Source organism: Lithobates pipiens, unplaced genomic scaffold (genome assembly GCF_037356315.1).
Source record: "Lithobates pipiens isolate NorthernLeopardFrog02 unplaced genomic scaffold, aLitPip1_a1.2 Scaffold_28, whole genome shotgun sequence".
Classification (NCBI taxonomy): domain Eukaryota; kingdom Metazoa; phylum Chordata; class Amphibia; order Anura; family Ranidae; genus Lithobates; species Lithobates pipiens.
In genome coordinates, this window is record NW_027507789.1 from 165,111,151 (window position 1) to 165,125,036 (window position 13,886).

At 42.8% G+C, this 13,886-nt stretch overlaps 1 protein-coding gene across 2 annotated transcripts in view; it reads left to right on the top strand.

Annotated features, from left to right (window-relative positions):
- Positions 1-201: 201 nt before the first annotated feature.
- Positions 202-13,886, top strand: part of CASC3 (CASC3 exon junction complex subunit) — a 53,417-nt gene continuing 39,732 nt past the window's right edge. Inside the window, exons 1-3 of one of the 2 annotated variants that reach the window (XM_077459831.1) lie at positions 202-468; positions 11,738-11,774; positions 12,889-12,926. In XM_077459831.1, the coding sequence (XP_077315957.1) occupies positions 301-468; positions 11,738-11,774; positions 12,889-12,926 (243 nt within the window). In that variant the 5' untranslated portion in view covers positions 202-300. The remainder of the gene's footprint in view (positions 469-11,737; positions 11,775-12,888; positions 12,927-13,886) is intronic. The other variant, XM_077459832.1, reaches the window with a different exon arrangement.

Genomic DNA, 13,886 nt, shown 5'->3' on the forward strand with positions numbered 1-13,886 from the left:
GAAAATGGGATGGACTACCTAGCACACAATGCGGAGACACCAACACGCCCACACAGCGCATGCTCCGCCCTTGGAAATTACCTCATCGTCCAACAGCACGCCACTTCCGTTTCAAATTCTGACGGGTCGCCTAATCTGACCAAACACCGGAAGCTGTGCACAAGCCACCTCACGGATTGGTTCGGCGCATGGCACTCTGGGAATTGTAGTCCCCTCCACCAGTCATCTCTACGGAGGGGCGCGCTGCACGCCGGGAAGTGTAGTTTTCAGCGCAGCCCAGCGGATTCTCTCCTAACCGACATGGCGGACAGGAGGCGGCGGAGGAGACGCGCGTCCCAGGACAGCGAGGAGGAGGAAGAAGAGTCCGGCAGCGAGAGCGCGGGCTCCGAGGAGAAGCCAGCCCTACCGGGGAAAAGTGAGCCCCGAGAGGTCGTGGTTCCTGTCAGAGAGGGAGACAAGTCCGAGTGTGTAAGTGTGCAAAGGCCGGCACTGTACTGGGATGGGGGGCGCATGCCGACCACTTACTGCCACACCCCTACCTACCTTATAGAGCGGAGCAGAGTGCAGCCACCCCTAGCAGCCTATCAGAACCCAGCTTACTGAGACCACACCAGTGTAAGGCAGGCTCTGATTGGTTACTAGGGATACTGCACAGAGTGTTCTTGTCTCTGCAGTGTGAGGAGGATGTACAGACAGCTGGGACTAGTCACTGGGTGCAGTAGCCATAGCAACTGCCCTGGCTTCTGATTGGCTGCTATTGGGCCCCATTCACACCTAGCTTTTTACTCACAACACACATGGGGCACCCCATTCATTTCAATGAGGGTACCTCTACCCTACACACAGCCAGGTAAATCATGGAGCTTTTTTACACGTTCAGTTTTGCATGCATATATATATATATATTTTTTACACCAATCATTTTACAGTGTTTGCAAATTTCTACACGCAAAAGAGTGCATGTCAGCTTGCTGCGAATGTCAGTTACAATAAACGATGCAGCAAACCTGATGCGGTTCTATAAATGCCAGGAGAAATGTGCAATTGTGACGCACAGGTGTGAGTGGAGCCTTAGGGATGAGTTTGGAAAGAAGGTACCCCCGGCACCTACCTGCAGCCAGGGCATTCCCTGCACCCCATAGCCACATATACACGAAGGGGCGAGGATGCCTGTGATCTTTACCTAATATGGCCACATCAGTGTCAACGACCAATAAGACCATGTGACCGTATTAGGTCAATGATGTCACCAGCATTCCCCGCGCACACAGCTGCACGGAAACAATTGGTGGGGGTGCTGGTGACGTTGTCAGCTTGCTGTCTGCGTTATAGTCAACTGAGGGCTACACTGCGGCTGGCCAGTTCTGGGAGGACGCCATATGACAGCCTTTTGTGGTCACTGTGTCCAATGTCAGCTGATCACGATGTGAACACAAGTAGGTTATCAGCATTCCATTCCTCATGCTGACAGCGTGAGGAGAGCCGATAACTGGCTTGTGTAAAAGGAACATCTACATTAGGGTTGCACCAATTCCTAGGCATTCACACAAGTATATGTACTCGTGAAAATGCACTGATACTTTAAACCAATACCTTCTGGCTCAGTTGTCAGTGGGATTAGAGGAGGAGGAGGACATAGGATGACAGCAGGGTCCTCGTAGTTGTGGGGCCAACAGTGCCGAGTGGTGGGAGTGCTGTGTTTCTTCATCACTTGGTCTCATTCAGATGGTAATATTACACAGCACACTGATAGATGATGGAGACTTCGATTGACTAAACAAGACCATATGGCCATATAAGAGCAGTGATGTCATGCACATCTTCTGCCAAGGCTTTCCCCACAGCGGCATGTGCACAAAAAGCTGTTTGGGTCGGGATTGATCGCTTCCTTGCCGGTTCCATCCATACCCAGAAGGAAGCGTTCAGTCAACTGCAGTCTGGTCATTCTCCGTCCCCACAGCTGCATGTACACAAAGGGGCGAGCATTCTCCTGACGTCTGACCTAATATGGCCATGTCTTATTTGTGGAGGTGCACTGAAATTTGTGTTTTTTTTTTTGCATTCGGCCAGAAGAAAAAAAGGTGCCGATAATGGCATCGAAATGGGGCGGTCTGCCCCGCTGCCGCACGTTGCGGGGGTGTATCATAGGAAGCAGGACCTTGATACTGACTGCACTGGCGAGGCTTCATTGATCTCTTGTACTATGTCTGCAGTCTCTGAACATCTGCTGTATCATGTCTTCTAGAGGTGCAGACATGATAGCAATGTGTTTAAGAGATTGCAGACATGATGCAAGAGATGGTCAGAGACTGCATTTTTCTTGCACTAAAGGCCAATGATAGGCAACAATACATTTTAATATAAAATCAAAATAGTCCTGCGCTGTAAAATGTGCAAATATGCAAAATAAAGTGCTCAGTCACAGGAATTGTCTCTTTTAAGTCTAACACTGAGCACTTTATCACTTTATTTTGCAGTGCAGCACTATTTTGATTCTATATTTATATTTGGGTTCTGAGGTTTCCTTCAGTGTTTGCAGCAGTATTTATTTTATATATTAGGTTGGTGCGGGGATATAATTTTTATTCAAAGATAAATTTTGTTTTAATTTAAATTGATATTAATTTAAAAAGCTGAATATAATACAATTTTATATAAATATTTTTTAAAAACTGTAATTTTCAGCTACAGTGGTGTGAAAAAGTGTTTGCCCCCTTCCTCATTTCCTGTTCCTTTGCATGTTTGTCACACTTAAGTGTTTCGGAACATCAAACCAATTTAAACAATAGTCAAGGACAACACAAGTAAACACAAAATGCAATTTGTAAATGAAGGTGTTTATTATTAAAGGTGAAAAAAAATCCAAACCATCATGGCCCTGTGTGAAAAAGTGATTGCCCCCCTTGTTAAAACATACTATAACTGTGGTTGTCCACACCTGAGTTCAATTTCTCTAGCCACACCCAGGCCTTATTATTGCCACACCTGTTCACAATCAAGGCATCACTTAAATAGGAGCTGCTTGACACAGTAAGGTCCACCAGAAGATCCTTAAAAGCTACACATCATGCCGAGACCCAAAGAAATTCAGGAACAATTGAGAAAGAAAGTAATTGAGATCTATCAGTCTGGAAAGGGTTATAAAGCCATTTCCAAAGCTTTGGGAATCCAGCGAACCACAGTGAGAGCCATTATCCACAAATGGCGAAGACATGGAACAGTGGTGAACCTTCCCAGGAGTGGCCGGCCGCCCAAAATTACCCCAAGAGCGCAGCGACGACTCATCCAAGAGGTCACAAAAGACCCCACAACAACGTCCAAGGAACTGCAGGCCTCACTTGCCTCAGTTAAGGTCAGCATTCATGCCTCCACCATCAGGAAAAGACTGGGCAAAAATGGCCTGCATGGCAGAGTTCCAAGGAGAAAACCACTGCTGAGCAAAAAGAACATCAAAGCTCATCTCAATTTCTCCACAACACATCTTGATGATCCCCAAGACTTTTGGGACAACATTCTGTGGACCGATGAGACAAAAGTGGAACTCTTTTTGGAAGGTGTGTGTCCAAGTATATCTGGCGTAGAAGGAACACTGCATTTCATAAAAAGAACATTATACCAACAGTAAAATATGGTGGTGGTAGTGTGATGGTCTGGGGCTGTTTTGCTGCTTCAGGACCTGGAAGACTTGCCGTGAAAAAAGGAACTATGAATTCTGCTGTCTACCAAGAGATCCTGAAGGAGAATGTCCGACCATCTGTTCGTGTACTCAAGCTGAAACGAACTTGGGTTCTGCAGCAGGACAATGATCCTAAACACACCAGCAAGTCCACCACCGAATGGCTGAAGAAAAACAAAATGAAGACTTTGGAGTGGCCTAGCCAAAGTCCTGACCTGAATCCTATTGAGATGTTGTGGTATGAACTTAAAAAGGCCGCTCATGCTCGAAAACCCTCTAATGTAACTGAATTAGGACAATTCTGCAAAGATGAGTGGGACAAAATTCCTCCAGGACGCTGTAAAAGCCTCATTGCACGTTATCGCAAACGCTTGGTTGCAGTTGTTGCTGCTAAGGGTGGCCCAACCAGTTATTAGGTTTAGGGGGCAATCACTTTTTCACACAGGGCCATGATGGTTTGGATTTTTTTTCACCTTTAATAATAAACACCTTCATTTACAAATTGCATTTTGTGTTTACTTGTGTTGTCCTTGACTATTGTTTAAATTGGTTTGATGTTCCGAAACACTTAAGTGTGACAAACATGCAAAGGAACAGGAAATGAGGAAGGGGGCAAACACTTTTTCACACCACTGTAAGTGCATCCTGCATGTTTGGTTTTGGCACCAAAATTTTCCATTCGGTGCACCTTTACTTATTTGTACAATGACAGGTTAGGTAATTTCCCAAGCATTCTCGTCCCCTTGTGTACATGAAAGAGGGGGGGGGGCAGGGATTGCCCTGGCCACAGTTGATTTGAGCGGGAGTGATCGCTTCCTTGCGGATTTGGACTGAACCCAAGCTCATCCCTAGGCCTGCTATGGGTTTACTGCAGTTTTCATTCAGGGCATTGCAAATTTGGACTATGTATTGATCAACCCTGAGTGTGTGTTTGGTGTACGGAGGGGGGTGTAATCTCTATAACATGGAAACCTGGAAGAATGGAGCAGTAGCTTCAAGCAGCCCGTGAGGTTTGATCTTTGTCAGGACACAGAGCAAGAGAGGCTAATTCTGTAATGAGAAAAAAAAAGCCTCCCTGTGGTGGGTCTTGTGTGGTCCTACAAGGGCTAAAGTTGAAGGCGAGCTAGTAAATTACATATTTACAGGTTTCTTCATCCTGACAGATCTGGGACAAGGGGGAGGGGACCCGGGGAGCTGGAGGAGAACCTGGGGGACAGTCGGGGGTGACTGGTGCGGCGGTGGGGGCAGTTATAAGCATCAATCTCCCTGTATAGCTGTCAATAAACCAGGAGGGAGTGGAGGAGAAGCGTCTGTCAGCTGCTTTATTTAAAGCCATGCAGGGAGATTAATGCTCATAACTGCCCCCACCACCATACCAGCATCAGAGCATTTGCATGAGTACAAGCAGGGCTCAAGTCCTGCGAGGGAACAGAGTTCCTGTACTTTTTCCCCAACAGGAACTCTGTTCCCATTAGCAGCCGTGTCCTGCAAGACTTGGAAGTATGCGAGCTGTGTGGTAGGTGCTACACCAGCAGCTGCCGACACAGCTTGCAATAGTAAGTGCCACACACCTGACCATTTAGGCATTGCCAGTAGGGGGCCCCATGGCAGCTTGCGCTTCTATCTACCTGTCAATCACAGCTAGCTGACGGGTAGATCAGCTATTCTGCTCACAGGACATGCGGGGAGAGAGGTGAGCTGAGGGAGGAACATCAGTGTGGGTGGTAAGCTGAGCACAAAGTTTAATGCCAGGAGGGAAGTTTATGTGGAAATAGCTTAGGTTGGAATAGCAGCGAGTTTGTTGGAGCCCTGCAGAGTTTGCAGCCCCCCAAGCTAACATACATCTCCTAAGCAGGAACACATCACTATCTCCCCAAACATTCTGTCCAGATAATGTGCAGTTAATTTATCACCTGTCTGTTTAACCCTGTGTTATCCAAACTCTGTTCAATGAAAAGTGTAAACTCCCCACATAAACACTCTATATACAAAATAACATTCCCCAATAAAGATCAGAACATGATGTTCACATTCGCCTGGAAGAACAATTGAATGAATGCTGATTATTCAGAGATTTTTTTTTTTTATGTACTAACAGTTAAGCTTCATACACACAATACGAAAATTGGATGAAAAATACCACATTTGAAGCGTTCATGCATATGAGCGTATCGTTTTTGTTTTTTTTTTGGTGGGGGAGTGGATCTTGGGTGGGAGTTCCCACACTTTTTTCCAAGGACTTGACCCCTGAGTACAAGTACTCGTGCAAATGCTCGATATCCGTAGCGATACTGGTATCGGTGCAACCCTATTATAAATCCATTTTGTGTGCACCAGTTGCCTTTGGAAACCCTGCTATTAGCTTGTAAAAGTAGTCGTGGCGGCATTACTGCACATTATTTGTGGGAGGAGCCTGGCAGGCTCCACCCACCATAGACCACCAACAGGAGGTGGAGGAGACGAGACCAATCGCAGTGCACAAGGAGAGCAGCAGTGACCAGTCTTTATTACAGGAAGCTTCCACACGAAAGCAGTGTCACACTGGATTCAAGAATTAGAGGTCGACCGATATGGGTTTTTCTCTGGCCGATTCCGATGCCGATATTTAGAAATCATGGAGGCCGATAGCCGATATATGATGCCGATTTTTTTTTTTTTTTTTTTTTTTTTTTTTTTTTTTTTTTTTGGGCTGATATGTTAGGCCGATTTTATTTATTTATTTTTTTCCTTTTTTATTTTATTTATTTTTCATCCCCCTTGATCACACCTTTCCCACTGGGGCGTTTTTCAGGCGCTTTTGGGCTAAAAATAGCGCCTGTAAAGTGCCTGCAAAATGGCTCCCCTGCAGTCTGTGTGAAAGACAGAGTGCTTTCACACTGAGGCGATGCGCTGGCAGGATCTTAAAAAAAAAAAAGTCCCGCAAGCAGCACGTTTGGAGTGGTAGATACCGCTCCTCCACCACTCCTGCCCATTGATATGAATGGGCACCACTGCCGAAGCGCATGCAATGCGATTTGGCAGCAGTGCTTCATGGGCGCATTTAACCTCTTCCTTGGCCGCTAGCTGGGTTATATGTGCCCCACTAGCAGCCAAATAGCACCGCTAAAATGATGGTAAAGAGCCGCTAAAACTTGCGTTTTACCATCAACGCCTGCCCGCTCCAGTGTGAAAGCAGTCTTCATAAGTGATACAGAAAATTTCTTACATTTAAACATTTATTAAACAAAACAAACCTCCAATCAGTTTACTTGTATGTATGATTTAGATAAAAAAAAAAAAAAAAAACCTATATATTAAACAAAAATAGGTAGTCAAAACTTTTGGACGAAAAAAAAAATGGGCTAACTTTACTGTTTTTTTTTATTTTTATTTTTTAAATAGTGTATTTTTTTCCCAAAAAAATGCATTTGAAAGACCTCTGTGCAAATGCCGTGACATAAAATATTGCAACAACCGCTATTTTATTCCCTCTGCTAAAAAAATATATATAATTTTTGGGGGGTCTAAGTGAATTTCTGGCAGAAAATACAGGATTTTTACTTGTAAGCAACAAGTGTCAGAAAAGATTTAGTCTTTAAATGGTTAAACTGAGAACTTCTACACACTGAGATGATTTCATTCATTCAAGTGTAAACATTGTATCATTTTGTTCTTTTCTTGGCAGCCTGCCCAGAGAGGAGGAAAGACATTTCTATGATGACTCAGCAACTTACACTGACTTCTATTACAGAAGTCATTTCAAAGTCCCGCTGTTCTAAATCGGCTTTTTATCAGCACAATCGGCCGATGCCGATTAATTTAAAAATGGCAAATGTCGGCCGATATATCGGTCGACCTCTATCAAGAATACATGCTTGTCACAGAGTTCCGCTTTAAAGGTGAACTTACTCAGAATAACTTATTCTGGGAAGTATGTTTGTTCATGCACCTCCCAGATAACTTCTGCAGTGTTGAGAAAGTTTACAAGCTGAGTGGCATTGCCTCTTCAGGAGGTGGACAGGTTGTCAGATGGAAGCACACATAGGATACCATTAGAGCTGAAACAACTAATCAAATTATGAAAATAGTAACATAATGGGATTAAAAACCTAAAATGAGCCCTTTATAGTACAAAAATATAATCACTACTGTAAATATTACTTTCACTGTTCTACAGTAAAAAAATGAACCCCTTCCAGTAGTGATTATCTGCTTTTTTGTACTATAAAGGGCTAATTTTAGTATTTTTAATCCCATTATGTTACTAAACGTCTTAGGCTTGGTTCACATCTATGTGTTTATTGGTGCTTTTTCGTACTACAGTTCATTTACATGGTTTCCTATGGGACACCTTCATATCTGTGCTTTTTTCAGCCGCTGCATCTTTGGTAAGGGTCAGTAAAGAATGTAATGCGTTTTTGCAGAAATTAGTGTTTTTTAATCTGCCCAAAAAAATGCAAATTGCAGTAAAATCACGTGCGCAAAAATCAAAACGAACAGCAAAAAGCACTGCAGAAACGGATCAAAAACAAAAACTGCATAGGCGTCTACCGAGCCTTATACATTTTCAGGTGAGAATATTCAGATGAAAAATATTTGTATGTTTGCTGAATGAAAGAATTTTGTTTGAAATTTTCACTTCATTTCTAAAACAAAAACCACATACACGGTCTGAAAACTCCTTTGACCGAGAAGTTTTCTATTTCCAAATTTTCCCACTACTGTGGTTAAAAATGAACATCAATTGACCCACTTTTTTTTTTTTTTTTTTTTTTTTTTTTTTTTTTAGGCCTCATGCACACGGACGTTTTTACAGCTGCTTTTTTTGAGCGTTTTTTGCAGCTTAAAAACGCCTGTCCATGTTAGTCTATGGCTTCATGCCCACCTAGGCATTTTTGAGCTGCAAATGGCATAGGCATTTTTAAGCTGTAAAAAAAACCCAGGACCAGTGCGTTCCGTGGCGCGGAGCTAGAGCTGTAAAAACGTGAATCGCGGGAAAACGCGCACAAACGCGTAACATATTTTCTTTGTTTTCTGAGTGCTATAGCCAAGAGATGTGTTTCTTAAAAAAACGCTACTTAACGCTAAAGCTAAAAAACGCCAATGCAAAACGCGGTAAAAAAACGCGTTTTTAACACCGATTTTTCCAGGCGTCGGAGCTAGCTTTGCAGCCAGTTTTTTAAAACGTCCGGGTGCATGAGCACTTAAGGTTATTAATCGAAACAATGATCGGCCAACTAATCGATTATGAAAATAATCGTTAGCTGCAGCCCAAGATACCATGTTTACTAAAGCTGGAGAGTGCAAAATCTGGTGCAGCTGTGCTTGGCAACCAATCAGCTACCACTTTTGTTTTTGTCAAAGCTTAATTGAACAAGCTAAAGTTAGAAGCTGATTGGTTGCTGTGCACACCAGTTTTAGTAAATGAACTGCACAGTGTAGTTGTAGAAGCCTTGTGTGCAGAGGAATGAAGGGGAGGGGGGTGTGTTACTCTGTGCTGTTTGCACAGGCTGCCCAATCAAAGCACACAGAATGTAGAGGCCCACTAAACGGGGGAAGTGCCATTCCTCTATAGGCATGCATTTGCTGTACCCAACACTAGACATGTGGGATGCAATGTTGTTTGCAGAGATCTATTGTCTGCAGTATGGGAGAGCCCTAGCCTCTTCATTATCAATAGTTTATGTTCTGCACTTACAGAAGTGGAGTGAGATATGGGTATAATGTGTGGCTTTATGTGCATTACAATAGAAATATGTTTTCTGTTTAGTACCAGTGTACTGAAAATAAAGAAGCGAGGTGTCTGTGTAGAGTGTGAGAGAACTAGATGTTGTGACATGGACACCAACACTGCCAGTATTGTATTTTGGGCTGAATTTGGTTACCTTTTTAGGGTCCTTGCAAAGGGTTGGCCAAGTCTGTTCAACATAAATGCAAGTGCCCAGGCAGCATATAGCCTTCCATAGGGTTGCACCAATACTGTTTTTTTTATTTATTTATTTTTTTACCCATACTTTCGGTCAAGTACTCCCCTATACAGAGTACCAATACTTTGCACTGCAATTTGCATCAGTACAAACTAAATGGGAAATGCGATTTGAACAGGAATGTGGTGCGATTCCTTTCTGAATTGCATGCATTTTCCCCCACCGTATGTGTGTTTGTAGAAAAGGAAGCACGTGGGTGGTTTATTAAAATGTTAGAACTCACATTAAGTACATATTTGGTCAAATGTAAAATCTGCTTAGTGTCCCAGTCCTGCCGATGATAGAAAATCATGGCCACTGGAGGTGCTTCTGGGACCCCTGTGGGTATAGGGCAGCAGTGATGTCGGCTTGTGGGTGGACCGCCTCTAAATCTCCTCCAGCCCTGTGAGCACCTCCAGTGGCCATGATTTGCTATCATCGGCAGGATGGGGACACTATGCAGATTTTGCATTTGACCAGATATGTACTTAATGCGAGTTATACAATTTTTATTAAACTGCCCACTAGATTTCCTTTGGTCAGTATTGGTGCATCCCTAATGAATGGTTGTGCTGTCGTTCTAGGTATGCGATGGTTTTATCGTAAACATGATTACAGCTTACAGTCCTATTGAGGATGTAAATATGAAAAATCTGAATGACCCCCAAACTACCCCTCCCCTGTGATAGTGTGACGGGGTTCTTCTCTGCAGCAGCTGCCGGTTTTTGAAATTTGCAATCTGTGAATGAATGAACTACAAGTCCTATCTGGCACCACAGCAGGAGGTTTTGTAGTTCTCAATAGAACAAAAGGTGATCTCCACACTGATAGTAGATTGGCGCCCAGCTCTTTAAATGATGGTCCATACCTCGGTGCAAACAAGGAGCTGGAGAAAGAGGCTGCAGAAGCCCAGCCTTGTAATGTGGGTGCAATGCCTTGCAGGCTCTTGTTGAAAAAACGAACATGTACATTTTCTGCTACAAATATATGTGCATTCATTTTTATTTTTTTGTGAAAGGTGTACTTTGCTTTTAATGTGCTTAAAATGAGGTTACTGTCGATAAGCAGTTGCATCTCTCGCTATTATAGGTTTAATCACCAGCGTAGTTCTAGCCTGAGCTTGTGAAATGCTTTGTGAGTTCTGCTGAATATGCTGCTTTTCAGACTTGCAATTACAATCTGAAACTGACAGTCTGTGTGTACAGGGCCTCGTAGTGCATGTTTTGTATCTTTCCTCTGACTTTTTGATTTAATTGTGTTTTTGTGCTCTTCATAGAAGATCAGCAATGTCTATTTCTTCAGAGACTTGATCACATGTGTGAAAACATCAGGGATAGGGAAGTGATTGTACTAGTTACAATAAATACTTCATTTAAAAAAATTAAGTGTTTTTCATGGCGGTTTGATGCATGAAGTTAAAGCATGTGATGATAAACACAAGCTTGGAAAAAAATCCATGCATTCTTGAAGTTTAAACTTTAAATCTTCATAAACATCCCTTGTGACCATAGTAAGACCCCCCAAATCCCTCCTTTGCACTTAAAAGTATTCAAATTGCCAAAATCTGCATTTGGAATACTAGGGATTTTTTTTTTTTTTTAATTGGCGCCATCAGCAGCCGAGTAAACCTGGAAGCGGTCATGACACTGCTTCCGGGTTACTAATACCAAGACCCAATGGAAGCAGATTATGGCTACGTTCGGGTCTTCAGCCAGCCGGTGGGCATGTTGGCTGGTTGCTCGGGCCTCCTGGTGGCATCACCCTGGTACAGCCCCTTCAAGCCGAGGCCACATATTTGCATACGGTCGGCATGAAGGGGTCAACATGCAATTTTCATTATCCATACGTACAACTATTGTGTTTAGCTTTAAACCCTACACCTCTACTTACAAAGGTTTACACTGTTTAGTTCCAAACGTGCAGACGTTTTTAGACTGCTGAAATCTAAATATTTTAGCACCTGTCAGAACATATAGGAATAAAAGCTACAGTAATGATCTGGTGGTGAAGTTATTATTGTAAACTATAAGAGTTTAACAGCAAATACACCAAACCTATATGGGCACGGGATTGCATTTTTCTTTATTAATTTTTCTTTTATTTTTTTATTTTAAAGGAAAGTGAAGATGGTATTGGCGATGGCGATGGTGATGGTAAGTGCATGTTCCACAGGTATTTGAAGTCCAATTTTCTATGTAATGCAGGATTCTGGAGTGTGTGCTGAGTGCATGGTACGTGTTACTTTTTTTTAACTATGTTTGGAAATGGTTTCTTTTGTTTGATCATGATTTTTGGTATAGCGATTTGTGAATTCTTCAGTCTGTGTTATTCTATGAAAATACATTCTTACTACCACTTTTTATGCCCATATCAAACCTGCACTCCTGCTGTTGGTGCAAACCTGCCAGTGGCAGAATGAATATATAGGATATTGTTGACTGGTAAAAAAAAACTTCCCTCTTTGCGTGGGTGGCATTTATCTCTTGCTACCCACTCTAACAACATTTTGGGCAGCAAGATGGCAATACCTCGCTGATCCGGCCAGCGAGAGAGTGACAAATACAAAGCAGGTGAGGATTTGCCCTGCACATTTAGTGTTCCGGTCTCTGGCGAGCTTTTGCCATATTGCATAAGTAACAAAAAAAAATAAAAATCTCTAACATCAACTCAGTGGATTTATTTATTTTTTACCACTCAATGCAAAATTTCTTCAGTTGCAAGATGTTTTAGGCCTCATTCACATAGGACGTACTAAAGAGAATGCCCTGCTTACCATTTGCATTCTGGGCTGTGCACATGCATGAATGTCAAATTGGAAGCAGCATTGACATCAACAGGACTGCCTGCATCGGGATGAACGAACACCTGTGCATCCCCGTGTGAGTATGCACATATTCTTCAGTGCGTCCCGTGTCAATGAGGCCTTAGGTTTCCTTGCATGAACTGCTCAATTGCAATGTTCAACAACTGGCCCTCATTTTTTTCCAAGCACGCTGGCTGTTGCTTGCTAGTTATTGTGCTGCATGGCTAGAGTCCGAATTAGACAGTGGTTGTATGAATGGACAAGACTCCATTCATCTTGTGTGATTGCCCTTTTGTGTGTTTGTTTTTGGGACAAGCGAGAGTTTGGCTTCACAGTCAGCCAGCTCTACAGCTGCAGCGCTATTGAGATGTTACCCAGCATGAAAATGTGGAACTAGCTTGCAGCATTGTACAGTTATGTGTATGGCTTCTTATTTATTTTTTTCCTGTCTTCTTTACCTACAGCTGTGTTGTCAGACTATGAAAGTGCTGAGGAGTCTGAAGTAAGTATCCTAAAACTAATAGTCGTTAAGAGGTCTATTTATGCTTGTAAATCATTGAATCTGCTTTTATTATAGTCTGAAAGTCAGCCTATTCAAAACTGGTCAAGTCTGCTTTATGTGGCCTATATCTCTCTGGCAGATGTGTTGCTCCTGACAGTTTTTTTACACATGGGATAGATGGGACATACCTTAGCAGGAGAGGGCAGACATTGGCATGGTTTCAAAATGCTTTTCAGTTCTAGCTCCATGCCTTAAGGCCTTGGCTGCCTCAATCCTATAACGCTTCATAAATGTCAATTTCAGTTGAGGCCCACTGCAGTAAACATTCACATTGTAAGGCCTGACAATTTCATACATTGCCCTGAAATTCCTTATATTTACGATTAGCTCCTGCAGCTGCAGTGTTGACTATGCTACAAGGACATTTGTGATTGCTTAGAACACTTCCAGTTTTATAGGACCCTTTTATATGGGCTTTCTGATCATGTCCACCTGTCCGTTTATTTGGTGGACCTGATTGGAGGCTCCATGCAACTGTGGGCAAGCTGATGTAAACTGACTTGTGTTTGTTTGTTTACACTCGTAACCTAAACGTGACTAATCAGAGGTGGCCTCTACATCTGTGTCTTCTGGACACAAACTAAATGGGCACAGATGTCAAAAACCTGCCATCCATCCCATATAGCTCCAGTTCAGTAGGGGATCTGCTCATGGATCTCTTGCTAAACGGAGCAGATGGGCTCTGTGTGAAAGAGCCTTTAGGGCTAATTTACAAAAGAAGAGCAGATGAAGTGGTAGCAAGCAATTAGTGGCTGTATTAGATTATGCCTAATTTGGCTAAATTGTGCATTTACTCCACTTTTGCTTTAGTTTAATTGAATATTTTCTGTTTTGTGGAATCTGGGACAATCACTTGTGATTATCAGACCATTTATGGTCACCCTAAGGCTTAAACTATAC